Source organism: Protopterus annectens, chromosome 8.part0 (genome assembly GCF_019279795.1).
Source record: "Protopterus annectens isolate FY-2018-M chromosome 8.part0, PAN1.0, whole genome shotgun sequence".
Lineage (NCBI taxonomy): Eukaryota > Metazoa > Chordata > Ceratodontiformes > Protopteridae > Protopterus > Protopterus annectens.
Window position 1 is genome coordinate 524,141,729 of NC_056741.1, and position 20,181 is coordinate 524,161,909.

Genomic DNA, 20,181 nt, shown 5'->3' on the forward strand with positions numbered 1-20,181 from the left:
CCAGAGCAGGACAGCAGGGCCTCCTTTCAGGAGCACTGATAGGGCTTCCCAAGGAACTGATCCCAGTCACCCTGGTTCTGCAGACCCCCTCTGCCGCGTGGGCGTAGTCTTTCACCATTGCCCCCTCCTCTGCTCCTGGAGAAGGCTTCACCGTGTGAGTTCAGAAAGGCTCCTTGGGTCTTATGGAACAGCATTTTCCCTCCCCGTTGACCTTTCGGATAAGGTCTAGTAGGGGTAGAAAAACAGACTCCTATGGCAGATAGAGTCTTACCATCTTGCTCACATCTGGTGAGGGTCTCTAACTTTTGGTCCAAAGAAGAACCATCAAAAGGGGCATTCACAAATGATGACTTAAAAGGTTTAGCAAAAGAACATAAGCACATCCAGGAATGTCTCCCCAGAGCAATTCCTGTACCCACTGCCCTACTCGTTCCATCAGCTGCACAAGATATGAGGCGCAATGAAAAGTTTACGATAGAGTTGAGGGTAGCAAGTTGAAACATCACTTTGTCCACCACTAAATTGGCTACTGCACCCTGGAGAGTATCTCCAAGCTCTTTCAGGAGATCTCTCTGAAGCCTTGTGAAGTGGGTAAGGTAGTTCAATGACCGAAGGGCAAAGGTCGTAGAACTGAACATGCGCTTACCGTATCTCTCCATGATCCTAGATTCTCTATTAGGAGGATGGACAGATGTACAGGTCTCTGACATCTCTTTCTTCGTGGTTGCCACCACCACCATGGCATCAACAGGTATGGGTTTGGATAAGAAGGACTTATCGTGAGGAGCTGAAATGTATTTGTTGGGCCTCTTGGGACAGGCTCCATAGAATCCAGTGGCTCTCATGCCCTTCGAGACAAAAGCTCCATCAACTCATCGAAGGGTGGAGACACCCAAGAGGTGGAGGGTCGAAATTCAAAAGGCTTCAAGAGCACAGATTCCTCCCTGGTAGGGTTCAGGGGCTGCCAGTCACCCCTCTGCTTAAGGATCTCAAGGATATCCCCAAAAGAGATATCCTCAGAGGGGGACTTTGGGGACCCTTTTGATTCCTCCTAATCAGTGTCCGACGTGATGGATTCCTGGGAGGAATCTAAATGTATCCTCTTACATAACCGCTTCAGAGGGACCTCCTCAGTTGGAACTTCTGGGGAGGTCTCAAAAGAGCAGGGTTCCCCCCAAAGGGGCATTCTGAGGCTCCGGGTCCCTAAGCTTACTGTGGATCTGCAGTAATGGAGGTGATTCAGGTGCTTTCTATGAAGAGGTGGCCATATCAGAAGTTGTGGCAGTCCAAGGGGACAAAACCCTCCTCATGGCATCGAAGGCACCACGGCTCTAATGCAAGGAAGCACCTGGGTCAGAAGACACCGAAGACAACTCCCGCACCAGAACCGCCGGCTCCGAGCCAGAGGTAGGAGCCAAACTCATATGCTCCGAAGCCCCAAGGGGGAGAGTCGGGACCGACTTATCAGTTCGACCCCCCCCCCCCCCCGGGACAGACAGGAGAGTGTCTGCTCCCAGATTCCGCTGCCGGAGCAGAGGACATCAGGATTGTCGGTACCGACAGGTCCGAAGTGAGTGTTGGCACAGAAGGTTTCACAAACGACGGAATAGCCTCCTCTGGCTCTGATGTCTCTATTTGAGTCGGAGGAGGAGCAGAAACTACAGGAGAGGACTTTGTCTGTTCCGAAGCTGCTTGAGTCAAAGCAGACAGAATTTTAGCTAGCACTGGATCCTATAAAAGTCTCCATACCACATGATCCACGTCCAAATCAGACAATCTGTAAGCCCGAGAGGAAACTACCAACAGAGCCAGTGAAACCAGAATTGGGGATCTCAAGGTAGGAGATACCGGTTCCAAGACTGGGGACCGGCTCCTACCAACTACCTGTGCAGTCGGTTCCGATGTCAATGGACCAGAGACAGGAGATTTCTTGGATGCTTTCGGAACCGAAGAGTCCTTTGGACATGAACTTGTTGAAGAAGCTGGTGAAGAAGGCTTTGGTTTTCCTGGAGCATAATCCAAGTCGGATTGAAAAGCAGACTTAATCAAGCCACACTCCACTAATTTACGTTTCCTTTCAGCCAAAGATCTAGTGCTGAATCCATGGCAAATGGAGAAAATGGATCTCTCCCAAACAATACACACAGGTGGAGTGGCCATCAATTATAGACATCTTCTGGTTGCATTTAGGGCATCTCAAACCCGGATTTGGCCTTCTCAGACATCATGATTATAATACAGTACAACCCCGTATAGGAAAAAGCAACAATATACGGTCAGCAAAAAAGTAAACTAAGCTTAACCGGCTACAAGAACAGAAAAAGGCAGAGCTTAACTGTAGCACCAATCACGGAATAAGCCAAATGGGCTAAAGATAAATAACAGAAAGAGCCTAAAATGGCAAAGAGCCTAACCGGCTAACAAAACTGTAGCAATTGCAAAAAGCCTAACTCGGCTTGTAAGGATAGGGCAATATAAGCCAAACCGGCTGAAAACACAGAACCAAAAAGGGCCAACGCCCAACAACGAGAACCTTGTTTTATAGAAGAAAAACGGAGAGAATCCGAAACGGATAATCTATCCTAAACACAAGCTTATATAAACTCTGAACAATAGGAAATATTAAATTTTTTTTGGAAAAATTTCCACAAAAAGAAAAACTCATCTCTCAAATGGCCTGAGCTGTAGAGAAATGCACGATCAGTTGCAGCGGCAAACTAGATATGGGGCAAGTAGACCTGCATTGTGGGATAGGGCTTCGGCCTCGAGCTATGCAAACTGGCCGATTGGAGCCGAGGATCAGCTCCGAACCCATCAGTAAGTACGAAGGCGAGACTGAACAACTTCACATCTGAGTATTTAAGCATGAGTAATGCAAACACAGAGAACACTGTTCTGAAAAACACAATATAAGGAGATAATTCTTCACTACCCTAACTAAATAAAAGTACAGTTGTGTACCTAACATAAATGTAGATGTTCGAGTGTATTCACTGTTGCAGTCATTACTCTTGGGTTATCCTGCTGGCAGGCAAACCGCAGTCGGCCAGAATTCCAAAGTCTAGGTCCGGCGTTGGTTGCTGTCGCCTCTTCCCGGACGTCCGTGCACCAGGGGTATAAAAGATGCAGCCGATGCCATTTTCTTCAGTTTTTCTTGCTCCAGATGTCAGGTGCCCCAAATAGGTAGGCTGAAAAATATAGCAATAAGAAATGCATGCACAAAAATAACATTTCCTTCATCTACAAGCAAATACACCAAAAAAGTTGTATAGGATAAAGAAGTGCAGATAAGTCCCAGCAAAGAGAAGGGGGGTGGTGGGTGGGTAACCTGGACTGCAACAGTGAATACACTCGAACATCTACATTTATGGTAGGTACACAACTGCACTATGTTCATCGTGTTTCACTGCTGCAGTCATTACTCTTGGGTTGAATCCCAAAGCTGAGGATGGGTGGCTGGGCTAAATAGGAATAGGAGAGGCTATGAGGCCCTGCATAACTGCAGTGGCGAAACCTGCTCTGGTCTTAAAGTAGAGAGGCAAGTGGTAGTGCTTTGTAAAGGTGCGCACTGAACTCCAAGTTGCAGCCTCTAAGATTTCTTTGGTTGGTACTCCTCTGAAGAAGGCTGCTGCTCTGGTGGAATGAGGCCTAATGCCCTTAGGCACTGATTTGCCATGTTGAGAATAGCAGAAACGGATACAATGGCCTATCCATTTACAAATAGTCTGTTTCGACATAGCCTTTCCTTGTGCTCCTGCAGCATGACACTAAAAGTTGATCAGTTTTTCTGAAAGCTTTAGTTCTGTCCAAAGAATGCAGAATTTTCTCACCCTTGTTTTGTGGATTTGGGTAAAAGGTAGGCAAGTGAATGGTTTGACTGAGGGCCACACTGGACACCACCTTAGGCATAAATGTAGGGATCTGTCCTCAGAGAAACCCTGTCTGGATGAAAAATGATGAATGGTTCCACAGCCATGAGTGCTTGTAACTCCGAGACGCGCTTGCAGAGGTTATGGCTAGGAGCAGAGCTGTTTTCCAGGATAAGAATTTTTTATCTGCTGTTGATGCTGGCTCAAATGAGGCAGTGTGAGTTTTTCCAAAACATAATTGAGGTCCCAGGCCGGAATTGGTGCTCTCCTTGGAGGCCTAATGTTTTTGGCCCCTCCGAGGTACTGCCTTATTAAAGGATGAGAAAAGATAGGTGGTTCCGTATTGTAATGTGCAGAAATGGCAGAGGCATGAATCTTAATTGATGAGAAAGAAAGGCCTTTGTTCAGCATCTCAGTTAGGTATTGTAAAATCTGATGAATATTTGGTTCAGACGTGTCAATGCCTTGTTCCTGGTTCCAAGCACAGACTCTTTTCCATTTTTCTGCATACGATTTTCTGGTGCTGGGCCTCCTGGCCTCCAAGATAACATCCATAGCAGCTTTTGAAAGAGGAGTTTTCTGAATTGCTACATTATCCTCCATGCTGCCAGATTTAAGGTCCTGAGTTGGCTGTGCAGGATCTGATTGTTTTGTTGGGTCAGCAAGTGAGAAGTTTGAGGCAATATCCATGCTGGACCTTGAAACAAGCTCTTTAGGATTGGGTGCCAGTGCTGGCGTGGCCAGTCGGGCGCAATCAGAATAATTTTTGGCTTTTCTTGTCTGACCTTTAGGAGTACTCCGGGAAGGAGAGGCAGAGGAGGAAAACCATATACTGTTAGATTTTTCCAGCTGAATGATAGGGCGTCCACTTTCCATGCTTGCTTGTGGTAAATCCTGGTGCAAAATCTCTGCAACTGACAGTTCTGAGGGGAGGCAAATAGACCTATGTCTGGCCATCCCCATTTCCTTATTATCATCCTGAAGACTTGTGGATCCAGTTTCCATTCGTGGGGATCCATGATGTTTCTGCTTAGTTCGTCTGCCGGAGTATTTGTTTTTCCTGGCAGGAATTGTGCTTGTAGGTGAACTTGAAGAGCCAATGCTATTTCCCATAAGGTCATTGCTTGTCTGCAGAGGGGGTAAGAATGAGTACCTCCCTGCTTGTTTATGTACCACATGACCGTAGTGTTGTCTGTCTTTATCAGTAATTGTCCTGGTTGAAGCAGGTCCTTGAAAGCTGGCAGGGCATTTTGAACAGCTAGCATCTCTTTTTGATTGATGTGAAGATGCATCTGGTTTGCAAGCCATGTGCCCTGAATACATTTTCCTGCCATATGGGCCCCCCGGCATAATCTGATACATCCGTTGTCAGTGTCTGTCTGGCTGTAGGTAAACTGAATGGCAGACCATTGTTGTGGTGACAGGCTTCTGCCCACCACTGAAACTCCTGTTGTAGGCAGGGAATGAGTGTAATTACGGTCTTCAGGCTGTGGCAATGCTGAGTCCAAACACTTTTCAGATACCACTGTAGTTTCCTCATCTGCAGTCTGGCACATGGAATTAGTAGAATGCAGGATGCCATGAAACCCATGGCCTGCAGGATTTTCCTTGCAGATAAGTGGGTTTTTGTTGCCAATTTCTTGAAGTAAGTAGTCAGTTGTTTTTGCTTGTTTGACGTGAGATAAGCCATCTGGGCAGTTGCATTTAAGCTTGCAACCAGGAATATTATCTCTTTGAGAGGGCACTAGTTTTGATTTCTTTTCGTTTACTGTGTACCCTAGGACAATTAGTAATCTTTTTACAAACGCCAGATGCTGTAGAAGAGTGTCTTTGTTCTCTGCTTGAATTAGGCAGTCGTCCAAGTAGGGATATATTTGAATTCCTTTTTGTCTGCAAAACGCAATTACTGGTGCCAGGCATTTTGTAAAGACCCTGGGCGCAGTAGATAAGCCAAAGGGCAGTGCAGAGAACTGATAATGCACTGAGCCACCTTTGAATCTGAGGTATCTTCTGCAAGATTGTCTGATTGGGGCATGCAGGTATGCCTCTTTTAGGTCCAAAGTTACGAGCCAAGCCTTCTTGCCAGCATGGGCAGTAGCTGCTGAAGAGTCAACATCTAGAATTTTGGAACTTCCAGAAACGTATTTAGTATAGACAGGTCCAGAACTGGTCTCCAGGTTTTGTCAATCCTGGGTACTAGAAAAAGTCTGGAGTAAAATCCTTGCCCCTGCTCTTGTTGTGGTACTTGCTGAATGGCCCTCATGTCCATGAGGGCTGTAATTTGTTTTTGTGCCTCTGCCCATTGATTGAGTGGCAGGTCTGGCATGCCCTTTCACCTTGGTAGAGTGTGAAAATGGAACCTGTAGCCTTGGGACACTATGTTCAGAACCCATTTGTCTTGGGTAACCACTTGCCAATTTGATGAAAAAAGTACTAGTTTTCTCCCTAAGGGGGCAGTCAAAAGAAAACTGCTTGGAACTAGTAGAGGAAAGTCACTGGGATTGTTTCCTGTAAGGCTGTGATTTGTCTTCTCTGCTTTTGAAGGTAGGAGCACCCCATTGTTTAGGTCTGAATGAGCCTTGGGGTTGAGATCTGCCTCTGGGATGTCTGTATCTGCCTCTTTGTGGTCTGAGGCTGGAAAGGACCAATTTTTAGAAGGCCAGTTTTTGCTAAACCTGGGTGGCTGTACCTGTAAGAAATCTTTTACTGTCTGCATGGATTTTGCTTTATCCTCCATTTTTTTCAACACCTCTTCTGCTTTAGTACCAAACAAAGTGTCATGCTGTAATGGTGCATCTAATAATTTTGCTTTAACATGATCAGGCAGATTTTGTTCCTTTAACCAAGCATACCTTCTAATAACAGAACCTGTAACAGCGGCCCTGCAAGAGGCCTCCAGTGAATCATAACCACATTGCAAAGTATGCTTTCCCACTTGTTCAGTTGCATGCAATAAATCCTGCAATTCCTTGTTCTGTGCACATTCAGTATTTGTCAACATTGTTTAAGTAGTGACATTAAATATTGCTGATATTTAAGCATATGAAATTGACAATTTAAAGCCCTTACAGCCAGGGTAGCAGAAGTGTAAACTTTTTTCCCCCATCTGTCTATAGCCCTAGAATCCCTATCAGAGGGGACAGGGTTTTTTGCAGTGGAAGCTTTAACCCCCTTGGGACCCTGAGAAATAGTTTCTGGGTCTGCTGCGGGGTTTTTATATAGGATTTTATGAGAATCCGGGACCCTGTAGTATCTATCTGGCTTAGCAGGTGCAGGAGATAAAGAGGCAGGAGACAGTTCGGACTCTGAAAATACATCATCTACAATGTCTAGAACAGGTGGAAAAGCTAGGGGTCTGTGCTGAGGAAGAAGCAGGAAGTCTCTGAGCCTTTTCTTAGACTCAGAATAATCTTGGCTCTCCCAGTGGAAATGCTCCCTCATAGTATGCAGTGTTTCCCCAGAAGAATAGTCCTCAGGAGGACAGGCTGAAGGAATGGATTCTTCAGCATCAGAATCCTCATAGGGAAGCATGGGGTAATCCTGTTCAAAAGAGGAATCAGACGAAATAGAAACCTGATCAGAAGAATCATACTCTGTCTCTTGCCTAGGCCTCTTATCAGGAGGGGGATGGGAGCCCCTGATCAAAGTAAGTAGGTCTTCGGCCATTTTCAGCATCTGTTTTTTAGGCATGGAAGTCCGAATAGGAGAATACTGTACTTGTTTCTTTGTCTTTAATGATTTAGTCTTTGTCTCTGAAGCCGAGGATGGCTTAACATATAGTTGTGTCGGTCTGAAGACACCCTCAGAAGCCGATGCCTGCTCAGCGGCTCCGGACCCATCTGAGGGATTGATTTCCGAGTGTCCAATACCTTGAGTTTCCAGAGGCCCAGTCGGCTCCACGTGGGAGTCGGTAGCGACCTGTGGCTCTGAGGTAGCAAGAGCCAGGGGCTGCGAAAGCGCCTCACTGAGAATCGACAAACTGGCAACTGGCCTAGAAGAGGCTTCGTCGTCGGTTTTGGACCTCGGATGCCTATCCTTGTCCTTGCGTTTTTTGTAAACTCCGGTTGTCAGCTGTTCCGCCGGCATTATATAATTAAATCGTCGGCCAAAATAATAAAAAGCAAAATTGAACAGACGCTTGATAGTGCGTTGGTTGAATCTAGCACAAAACCGACAGCTAGCAACGTTGTGATCAGGGCCTAGGCAAGGAATACAGTAAGAGTGAAAAACCTTATGAGGTATTTACTTCCCACAAGAAATACAATTGTTAACTTTTTCTTACATCGGTCTGGAGCAAGAAAAAAGTTTCCCCAATGGGGTACTTAGCTTTAATGAAGACTTCGGTTCTGAAATTCAGATTTGAAAATCTCAGGAGCCGGCCAACCGGCACTTGTGAACTGCTTTTGCTTCGGGCACCGAGCGGCAAGAAAGACTGAAGAAAATGGCGTTGGCTGCATCTTTTATATCCCTGGCGCACTGACGTCAGGGAAGAGGCGACAGCAACCGACGCCGGACCTAGACTTTGGAATTCTGGCCGACTGCGGGTAGCCTGCCAGCAGGATAACCCAAGAGTAATGACTGCAACAGTGAAACACGATGAACATCAGCAAACTCATAGCATCTACACAGCAATAATATGGCGAACTGGTACACACAGGAGGAAAAGCTAAAAAGCCAAACCTGAAAATACTGACATTCAAATGGAAGAATCCATGGTAGGAGTCGAGCGGAGGGAAAATAAGGAATCCACCAAAAGCCTAAAAAAAAATCTCAAAATAAACTAAAACAATGAAAACTGATAGATTTTAGCAATTTACAGATGGCATGTCTCATTACACACACCAGAAGAGATCTGGAGAAGGGCAATTTACAGACACCATGTCACCTTAAACACACCAGAAAGACAGATTTGGAGAAGGGAACTTCTACACACAGGATTACGGGGTAAAGGGAGGACTCTGGTAGCCCGGGAAAATTTTAGCTGCTGGGCTGTCAAGACTAAGGCTAGCAAGACTAAGAGTAGTGGAATATGGGGCAGTTCTTTCCAACGGTTACTTCTTCAAATAAAGTCTTCTGTAGACTACTCCTCTACTGAACCTACTTGTTTGCCACTAGGCTCTACCAGATAATGTCTGCTGTAACAGTTCCTAAACTACCTGGCCTAGGAGGAAAAAACTCCAAAACTGACCTGCTGTAAGACCAGAACTCTGCAAATTTCTATAGGAGGAAGCCACACTGTAGAGCTATGAGAATGAATTCAGGTCAACAAAAAGTCAAAGAAGGTTTTCACAATACCACAGAAAAAGTAAACATAAACCAGTGCAAAGGTTACCTGCAATATAATCATTAGTTCGTGATTGTTTTGATCAAGGGCTATGTCAAATGCTGTTTTGTCAAATTTGCTAACGGAATGAACATCTGCACCAAATTTTACAAGCAGCTCAACTACATCGCGGTGGTTGTGCTGTGTTGCCCAGTGCAAAGCAGTCATCTTCAGCATGTCTTTAGCATTGATGTCAGCACCATTCTACAAACAAAAAAACAAAAGGGCAGCAGTTAATCTGATGAAACTTCTAGGTATGGCAGTAGAATTACACAAATATTTAATGTCAAGCCTTTTGTCCAAGCGGTTTCAGTAGTTAGCCTCTTTGGGGTTATTATACTAATACACCTTTATTTAATATTGTGCAGCTGGTCAACAGTCAGCCAACAAAGGACCTGTGGTTCCAATGTAAAGGACTCAAACTCTATCGCAACCTAAATATAAAATATCCTCAATGCACTATGTCAAAACTTTACTTTGAATGATCACACACTAGCTGCTTTAAAGGGCAACTTTTTTAGGTTTCAGAAATTGTTGAATATGATGGAATAATTTAACTATAACTGATGTTGGGGCAGCATGCTATGTACAGTATTTATTGAGTTGAGGAGTAAGACAAAGGACCATAAAAAGGCAAAGCCTGAGTGGCTGGAAAAAAGTTCAAATGGGAAGATGCAGCATAAATAATATCCCCAGTGTTAATTACTGCTACCACACTTTGCAATAAACTCCATCTTTACATTTTCCATGTGTTTCTATTTGAATATCCTAACTGGCTTATAATACAACTTAATACTACAACAGCATGCCCATACTTCAAATAAACCTGATCGTGAAAGAGACCACATACAGCATTATACAACCTTCTAATAAAATAAACTACATAATGTCAACCTCTTGGATCTAAAAGAAACAAAATACAAATACAGAGCCTAGCTCAAACTAGCCTCTCTCAATTAATCTCAACCCCTACAGATATAATGAAACAAACAACAGGCACAAACTTCTTGACCTTTTTAGAAACATCTGAAACTAAATCTACTACACAAACTGCCTGCCTAAAACCATAAGTCACCAAAGCCCCATTTCCGGCTTCATCTCCCCCTCCTTACTCCCAAAATCCCACAAAGTTGAACCCTCACTGGAACCATCCCAGAATCTAAACACAGTGAACTTGAAATTGAGCTTGTAAACATTAACTGAACCCCTCTTTATCAAAAGGCAAACCCCACAAAAAAACTCCAAACATTTAATCTACACAAAAAAAGTACAGCTGTGTACACTTAACATAAATGTAGATGCTCGAGTGTATTCACTGTTGCAGTCATTACATTTGGGTAATCCTGCTGGCAGGTTGCTCTCAGTCAGCCTGAATTCCAAAATCCTGGGTCCTGCGTCGGCTACTGTCGCCCCTTCCCTGACGTCAGGTCGTCAGGGGTATAAAAAAAGCAGCCAACGCCATTTTCTTTAGTTTCTCTTGCCCCAGAAGTCAGGTGCCCCCAAAAGGGTAGCCAAAATTTATATATATAAAATTACATGCACCAATATAAAATTTACCTTCATCTACAAGCAAATACACCACATAGGTTATATAAATCAGAGAAGGAAAGATAGGTTCCATCAGAAGAAAGGGGGATGGCAGGTGGGTAACCTGGACTGCAACAGGGAATATACTCTAACATCTACATTTACGGTTAAGTATACACAACTGTACTATGTTCTTCTTGTTTCACTGTTGTAGTCATTACATTTGGGTAGAGACCCAAAGCTATGGTTGGGAGGATGGAGCTAAACAGCATTAGGAGCGGCTATGAGGCCCTGCAGAACTGTAGTGGAAAAGCCTGTCCTGGATTTAGAGTAGAGTGGCAGATGATAGTGCTTTGTAAAAGTGTGCACTTAACTCCAAGCAGCAGCCTTTAAAATGTCCTTGGTTGGTACTCCCCTGAGAAAGGCTGCTGAAGTGGCTGCAGCTCTGGTTGAATGTGGCCTAATGCCCTTAGACACTGGCTTGCCATGGTGTAAATAGCAGAAACGAATGCAGTGGCCTATCCACTTTGAAACAGCAGCATATGTCACTAGTAATTGCTCTGTCTTTTTGAAAACTTTGGTTCTGTCAAAGTAGAATCTAAGCTGTCTGTGTACGTCCAAAGAAGGCAGAATTCTCTCCGCCCTGTTCTGTGGATTTGGATAAAAAGTTGACAGATGAATAGTTTGGTTAAGAGCCACACTGGACACCACCTTAGGCATAAATGTTGGGTTTGTTCTCAGAGAGACCCTGTCTGGATAAAAAATAATGAAAGGTTCCACTGCCATGAGTGCCTGTAGCTCTGAAACTCGTCTTGCATAAGCTATTGCTAGGAGCAGAGCTATTTTCCAAGATAAAAACTTTATATCAGCAGTAGCAGCTGGCTCAAAAGGAGGCAGGGTGAGTTTTTCCAAGACATAGTTGAGGTCCCATGCAGGTATTGGTGATCTCCTTGGAGGCCTTAAATTTTTGGCTCCTCTGAGGTACTGCTTTAATAAGGGATGAGAAAAGATTGGTGGCTCTGTATTGTAATGAGCCGAAATGGCAGAGGCATGAATTTTAATAGATGAAAAAGATAGGCCTTTGTCCAGCATCTCAGTTAAGTATTGCAAAATCTGAGGAATATTTGGCAAAGCTGCATCAGTTCCTTGAGCTTGGTTCCAAGCAGAGAATCTCTTCCACTTTCCAGTATAAGATTTTCTAGTACTAGGCCTTCTGGCTTCCAAAATGACATCCATCACAGCTTTACTGAGAGGTGTGTTTTGTATGACTACATTATCCGCCATGCTGCCAGGTTTAAAGTCCTGAGTTGGCTGTGCAGGATCTGATTGTTTTGCTGGGACAGTAGATGAGGTATTTGAGGTAAAGTCCAAGCTGGGCATTGAGACAAGTTCCTTAGTACTGGATACCAATACTGGCTGGGTCAGTCTGGGGCAATCAGTATCATCTTTGGCTTCTCCTGTCTGATCTTTAGGAGTACCTTGGGGAGGAGAGGCAGTGGGGGAAAGGCATATACTGACAGGTTTTTCCAGCTGAAAGACAGGGCATCCACTTTCCATGCTTGTCTGCGATAAGTCCTTGTGCAGAATCTTTTTAGTTGGTAGTTGTGAGGGGAGGCAAATAGATCTATGTCTGGGCATCCCCATTTCCTTGTTAGCATGCTGAAGACTTGTGGATCCAGCTGCCACTCATGGAAAGCTATGAGGTTTCTGCTTAGTTTGTCTGCCAGAGTATTTTTCCTTCCTGGCAGGAATTGTGCCTGCAGATGTATTTGGTAAGTCAATGCTGTGTCCCACAAAGTCATGGCTAGTCTGCAAAGGGGGTAAGAATGTGTGCCCCCCTGCTTGTTTATATACCACATGACCATGGTGTTGTCTGTCTTTATCAGTAGTTGTCTCGGATTAAGTAGGTCCTTGAAGGCTGTCAGGGCATTTTGAACAGCTAGCATCTCTTTTTGATTGATATGTAGATGCGTTTGGTTTGAGGACCATGTGCCCTGAATGCATCTTCCTGCCATGTGGGCCCCCCAGGCATAATCTGATGCATCCGTTGTTAGTGTCTGCCTGGCTGGGGGTATTGTGAAGGGCTGTCCCTTGTTTTGGTGACAAGCCTTGCCCACCATCGAAACTCCTGTTGCAGGCAGGGAATGAGAGTAATCATAGTTTCCAGGCTGTGGCAATGTTGAGTCCAAACACTTTTTAGGTACCATTGAAGTTTCCTCATATGCAGTCTTGCATATGGAATTAATAGGATGCAGGATGCCATGAAGCCCAAAGCCTGCAGAATTTTTCTTGCAGATAACTGGGCCTTTGTTGCCAACATTTTGAAATCGGTAGTCAGTTGCCTTTGTTTGTCTGGCGTGAGATAAGCCATCTGGGCAGTTGTATTTAAGCTTGCACCCAGGAATATTACCTCGAGAGGGTACTAGTTTTGATTTCTTTTTGTTGACTGTGTACCCTAGGAATGTTAGAAGTCTTTTCACAAACACCAGATGCTGTAGAAGAATGTCCTTGTTCTCTGCTTGAATTAGACAGTCATCCAAGTAAGGATATATCTGTATTCCTCTTTGTCTGCAGAATGCAATTACTGGTGCCAGGCACTTTGTAAAGACCCTGGGCGCAGTAGATAAGCCAAAGGGCAGTGCACAGAATTGGTAATGTATTGAGCCAGCCTTGAATCCGAGGTATCTTCTGCATAACTGTCTGATTGGGACATGCAGGTATGCCTCTTTTAGGTCTAAAGTTACAAGCCAAGCGTTCTTGCCCAGCATGGGCAGAAGCTGCTGCAAAGTCAACATCTTGAATTTTGGCATATCCAGGAATGTGTTCAGAATAGATAGGTCCAGTATTGGCCTCCAGGCCTTGTCCTTTATGGGTACCAAGAACAGTCGAGTAAAATCCTTGTCCCTGCTCTTGCTCTGGTACTTGTTGAATGGCCCCCATGTCCATGAGGGATGAGACTTGTTTTTGCATCTCTGCCCACTGATTTTTTGGCAGATCTGGCCAGCCGTTTGCCTTTGGCAGGGTACGGAAATGGAACTTGTAGCCTTGTGACACGATATTTAGAACCCACTTGTCCTGGGTTATAACGTGCCAATTTTGAGAAAAAAGTGCTAATTTTCCCCCTAAGGGTGCTGCCAGGAGATAAGTGCTTGGTGCAGGCAGGGGGATGTCATTGGGACGGTTTCCTATATGGTTGTGATTTGTCTTTTCCAACTTTGGAGGTAGAAGCACCCCACTGCTTTAACCTGTATGAACCTTGCGCCTGGGATCTGCCTCTAGGGCGTCTGGATCTGCCCCTTTGAGGTCTGTGAACCAGGAAAGGACCAATTCTTTGTTGGCCAGTGTCTACTAAACCTAGGTGGCTGTACTTGTAAAAAATCTTTGACAGTTTGCATAGATTTAGCTTTGTCCTCCATTTTCTTTAACACCTCTTCTGCCTTAACACCAAACAAAATATCATGCTGTAAAGGTGCATCTAAGAATTTAACTTTGACATGATCAGGCAGATTTTGTTCCTTTAACCAAGCATGCCTCCTAATTACAGAACCCGTAACTGCAGCCCTGCAGGAGGCCTCCAAAGAATCAAAACCACATTGCAAAGTATGCTTTCCAACTTGTTCAGCTGCATGCAATAAATCCTGCGTTTCCTTGTTTTCTGCACATTCAGAGTTTAACAACATTTTCTGTTTAAGCAATGCCATGACATGTTGCTGATATTTCAGCATATGAAACTGACAGTTTAAGGCCTTTATAGCCAAGGTAGCAGACGTGTAAACCTTCTTTTCCCATCTATCCAGCGCCCTAGAATCCCTATCAGAGGGGGTAGGGTTTTTTGCAGTGGAAGCCTTAACTCCTTTGGGACCCTGTGAAATAGTTTCTGGGTCTGCAGCCAGGGTTTTTAAAAAGGAATTTATGAGAGTCAGGAACCACCTTGTAATATCTGTCAGGCTTAACAGGAGCTGGAGGTAAGGAGTCAGGGGTAAGACTAGACTCCGAAAACACATCATCTACAATGTCTAACACAGGTGGAATGGCTAGTGGCCTGCGTTGAGGTAGTAAAAGGAAATCCCCGAGTCTCTTTTTAGATTCTGAAAAATCTTGGCTCTCCCAGTGGAAATGCTCCCTCAGGCTCTCCCAGTGGAAATGCTCCCTCATTGTATGCAAGGTTTCCCCAAAAGAATAGTCCTCTGGAGGAGAAGCTGAAGGTATAGATTCTTCAGCATCAGAATCCTCATGGGGGGGAAGAGAATATTCCTGATCAGAAGAGGAATCAGAAGAAATAGAAACCTGAACTGAAGATCTTGCCTAGGCCTCTTATCAGGAGGGGGATGGGAACCCCTGATCAAGGTAATCAAGTCTTCGGCCATTTTGAACATCTGTTTTTTGGGCATAAAGGCCTGTCCACGTGGCTCTTGAGTTTGTTTCTTTGCTTTAGAAGGTGCTTTAGTCTTTGCCTTTGAAGTTGAAGTTGGTTTAATGTAAAGATGTTTAGGTCTGAATACACCCTCAGAAGCCGGTGCCTGCTCAGCGGCTCCGGACCCACCTGAAGGAATAGTATCCGAAGCTCCAATACCTTGAGTTTCCAGCAGCATGGCCGACTCCACGTGGGAGTCTGTAGCGACCTGCGACTCTAAAGTAGCGGGTGTCAGGGGCTGCGAAAGCGCCTCACTGAGAACCGGCGAATGGCTTAGGAGAAGCTTCGTCGTCGGTTTTGGGCCTCAGTTGTTTCTCTCTCTCCCTTTCTTTGTGTTTTTTGTGAACTCCGGTAGTCGGATGGCTATCCGACGACATTTCTGGATAATTAAACCGGCGTCCAAAATAGTTTAAAGCAAAATCATACTGACGCTTAATAGTGCGTTGGGTTAAATCTAGCACAAAATCGACAACCAGAAATGTTGTGATCAGGGTCTAGGCAAGGAATACAGTAAGAATGAAAGTCCTTATGAGGTACTTGCTTTCCACAAGAAATACAATTACTTACTTTTTCTGACATCAGTCTGGAGCAAGAAAAAAGTTTCCCCAATGGGGTACTTAGCTTTATTGAATACTTTGGATCTGAAACTCGAACACGAAAATCTCAGGAGTCGGCCGACCAGCACTTGCGAACTGCTTCTGCTTGGGGCACCACGCGGCAAGAAAGACTAAAGAAAATGTCGTTGGCTGCTTCTTTTATACCCCTGACGACCTGGCGACAGCAGCCAACGCAGGATCCAGGACTTTGGAATTCAGGCCGACTTCGGGCAACCTGCCAGCAGGATTACCCAAACATAATGACTGCAACAGTGAAACACGAAGAACATCAAGACATTAAAAAGTTTTCCCAGTTTCCACCAAAAAAACTTAATGCTTCAATGACTCAGATAAACCAAGCAGATGAAGCAAGCTTATATGTCACCAACAAGGCACAAGAATAAATCGACTACCAAACCTTTGCACACAGAACTGTAATGTAATGCAGCCCACCTTATAAACAGATAGCAATGTCCTCAAACCAAGCACTGTTCATTTGGCAAACAGTTAATACAGCCAACACTGTGGCTCTTTAGTCTTAGGAGAATGAAACTAAAACAGATGCAAGCCTACTAAAGCAGTACAATAACAAACGCCACTGCTAATACAACTTATAACAATGATTCTGTAAAAACAATGCCCTAGTTACCAGTCTGCCACATATCAATAATGACTACCAGCCTTTCAAAAATCAGCAGTAAAATAGGATGCTCCAAAAGAGAATTAGAAAAAAAAAATCAGCCCCAAACTTTTTGCATTCCACTTTTCTTTTCTAAACCTTTCAGCCAATCTAACTGCAAAACTCCTTGCACATACATCTTTCACTAGCTTCTAATTTAGTGCTCTCTCTCAATTTAAGCAGGTTCTAATAGCTCTACTAGTAAAAATACAATTCCCTATTACACTTACATATACATCCTCCAACCAATAATAAAATTCTCTAAAAAAAATACTTAATATAGTCCATGATTTGTTTGTGAACAATCACTGCCTTCCTGTTATTTTGCAGTATGGGTTTAATGATGGCCATAATACTTTAACTGCACAGAACTGAAAAGTAAACTCGCCCCCCCCCCCCCCCTTGTTGTGTTGAGAGGAAAAAACCCTGGTAGATGTACTGCCTGGTTTAAGGATTGTTCACGCACCACTTCAGGAATTTAGAATTTATATACAAGGAGACCCTGTCCTTATGAAAAACTACAACGTTCTATACACAGGAGAACATGAAGTACACAGATCCATTTAGCGGAGGTCAAGGCAACCAAGAGAGCAGTCTTCCAGGACAGCAGGATGATGGGGGAAGAAGCAGATGGCTCAAAATGGAGTAATGTTAGTTTTTCCAATACAAAAATAAGAACCCAAGGTGGTGCTTTTTCTTTTTTGGAGAGGTCTCAGGTAAAGGACTCCCTTTGAGAAACTGTTTCACAGACAGCTGTGAGAACACACTAGGCTGTAATGGCAGATAAGCAAATATTGTCAAGGCGTGAACCTTGACAGATGCATAAGACATGCCTGTTTTATAAGGGTTTGACAGGTAAGTGAGGACCATACAGAGCTGAGTCTGGCTTGGGTCCTCTCTACAGTTAAGAAGAGCCTTTTCCACTCAGCTATTTTACAGGTTCTTGTTCTGAGCTTTCTGGCCTCCCTAAGTATTTGATGTAAATCTGCTGAAACATGTGCTTGGTGGGGATGTGGACTCTCTCTGTCAACATCAAAAAGTACCCAAGATGGGCTGTATGAACACTTCTCTGCTCAGGGATAAAAAGTGTATCTACTACAGAAGCAAGAGGGGCTTCCTCACAGGCAAGGCTTAGAAGGAGGGACAGCAAATGCTGCCTAGGCCAATCAGAATCATCAATGGTTCCTCCTCCATGATCTCCTGCAATACCCTGGGGGGTAAAGGGAATGAAGAGAAAGTATACAGAAAGTACAGCTGTGTAAGTAAACGTACCACAACAGTAGATGCTTGGACAAATCATTGCTGTAGTAGCTTACCTACATAGGTTACATTCAGCCATTAATAATATACAACAGCTGGCCAGCTTCCAAATCTTAAAAGCATCCTCCAATTGCCCAAATAGCTGACATCTTGAACAAAGCTGAGGAAAACCAGTGGTCGTGGCACCAAGCCCTTCAGTGCTTTCAGAACAACTAAAGAGGGAGGTTATAGCTCTGAAAGAGGACAATGCTAAGTAAACAAACATCAATGCCGATACCTTAGCAACTAAAATTACACAAAAATAAAGAGGCTGGAGGAAGGAAGGGAGGGAGTGGCTACTGCAGCAGTGAACTATTCGGACATCCACTATTAAGTATGTTTACCTGCACAACTTTATTACGTTCACCATTAGATCAATGTTGTAGTAGTCTTAATTATATGAGTAGAGTATCATAGGTTATAAAGTCTGGGAGGAGGAAGGATGAGGGTCCAGGTGCCACTGGAAAATCATCCTAACAAAGCCTGTTCAAGATCTGGAAAAAAATCCAGTTTGTAGTGCTTTGTAAAATTATGTACAGAGGATCACACTGCTCCCTTCAGTATACTTGAGTCCACTCCTCCCCAAAAAGGCAACAAAGAAGCCAAAGCCTTATCCAAATAGGCCTTGACCCTGCCAGGAATTGACTTGTTATGGTGGGAATAAAAAAGGAAATCACTCGTACAGCCATTTGGAAATTGTCTGCATTGATATTTTCTTAATTTTATATGAAATGAATAATGATCAGAATTTCTAAGGGTTTTCATTCAGTCATAACACCTGAGTTGTCTGTGGACATCCAGAGTATGAATACTGTCTGCATCATTTCTAAACTGTGGCAAAAAGACAGGGAGATGGACAGCTTGGTTCAAAATAAATTATGATTCCACTTTAAGCATAAATGAAAAAAATGCAAAACTCCTTTCAAAAACACCTTGCCAAAGGAATGCATTGAAAAACAGAGGGATTCATGGGCAGACATGCTGGAAAGGCCAACAAATGAACTGATAGAGGCATAAGAAAGGCATGGGGATAGTAACTCACATAAATATTGTGAAAAAAGAGAAACACTACCCTTAAAAGCATCTTGGTTATTAATGTGGCACCAACTAGAATTTTTTTTCCATTTATTAATATGGGATTTCGTAGTCACAGGCTTCTTTGCCTTCTTAAAAACCTGTTCCATGTCCTCAGAAAATAGATGCATAAATGGTATTAAAACTCAATCATCCAGGCAGTTAGCTGAAGTTGTTTCACGTTAGGGTGTAACAAACAACCCCTTTCTTGTGTGAGTTGGTCTAGTATGTGAGGAAGCTTATGGTAGTTGCTCTTGGCCATTTCCAGAAGAAGGGATAAATTAGTTGTTTCCCAGCAGAAATGCTCTCTTAAGGTATGCAAGGTTTCACCAAACGAAATATCCCCTGGAGGGGAGGCAGAGGGAATGGATTCCTCTGCATCTGAATCCTCATAGGTTGTTAAGGGTATGTCCTGGTAATCAGAAGGGTAAGAGTCATCAGGCTCCTGGTCTGCAGAATCAGAAGGAAATTAAATTCTTTGTCTTTTAGCAGGGGAAGGCTGGCTTCCTCTAATTAGAGTAATAATGTCCTCAGCCATTCTAAGCATTTGTTTTTGTGGCATGGGAGCTTGAGCATGCGCTTTGGACATCAGTTTTCTAGGTGCAGTGTGCACTCTGGGCCTGAGAAACTCAGTAGTTTTAGTTGAAAATCAAGTTGTCAGTTTAATATAAATATCGGTAGGTCAGAATATACCCTCAGAAGCTGGTGCCTGCACAGCGGCTCCAGACCCATCCAAGGTAGAGACATCCGCAGGTTCCATAGTCGAAGCATCTTGCGGCATACCGGACTCCAAATGGGTCTCAGCAGAGGCCTGCAAATCAAAAGAAGCAAACATCAGGGGCTGCAAAGACGTCTCACTGAGTACCGGCAGACTGGCGACTAGCTTAATGGAAATGTCGTCAGCAGTTTTTGACCTATGTGGTCTGTCTAGGTCTATGTATTTGCGCTTTTTCGGAAGATCGATAGTCGGATGGCTTACTGAAGCCATTTTGGAATATGAAGAACGAGAGCGAAAGAATTTAGCTACAAAAATAGCCTGATGACGAATGGTTTGGGCATTAAACAAGGCACAAAACCAACAGCGAGGGACGTCATGGACTGGGCCTAAACAGATGATGCCGTAAGAATGAAAATCTCTGTGAGGTATTTGCTTTCCACAGGCAAGACAATTGTTAATTTTTTCTGACATCGCTTAGAGCAAGAAAAAAGAATCCCCAACGAGGTACTTAGCTTTAGAAGACTTCAGGTCTGAAACTCGAAAAACAAAAATTTCAGGTAGTGGCCCACTGGCACTTGCGAACTGCTTATGCTTCAGGCTCCTTCTCGTCAAGAAAGACTGGTGTAATGGCGTCTGCTGGATGTTTTATACCTCTGATGGACTGACGTCATGGAAGAGGCGA

The 20,181-nt window shown here is 44.0% G+C and overlaps 1 protein-coding gene across 3 annotated transcripts in view; it reads right to left on the reverse strand.

Annotated features, from left to right (window-relative positions):
• Positions 1-20,181, reverse strand: part of GABPB2 (GA binding protein transcription factor subunit beta 2) — a 1,188,026-nt gene that overhangs the window by 674,624 nt on the left and 493,221 nt on the right. For all 3 annotated transcript variants that reach the window (XM_044080023.1, XM_044080025.1, XM_044080024.1), the window contains exon 4: positions 9,202-9,396. In XM_044080023.1, coding sequence (XP_043935958.1) covers positions 9,202-9,396 — 195 coding nt within the window. The remainder of the gene's footprint in view (positions 1-9,201; positions 9,397-20,181) is intronic.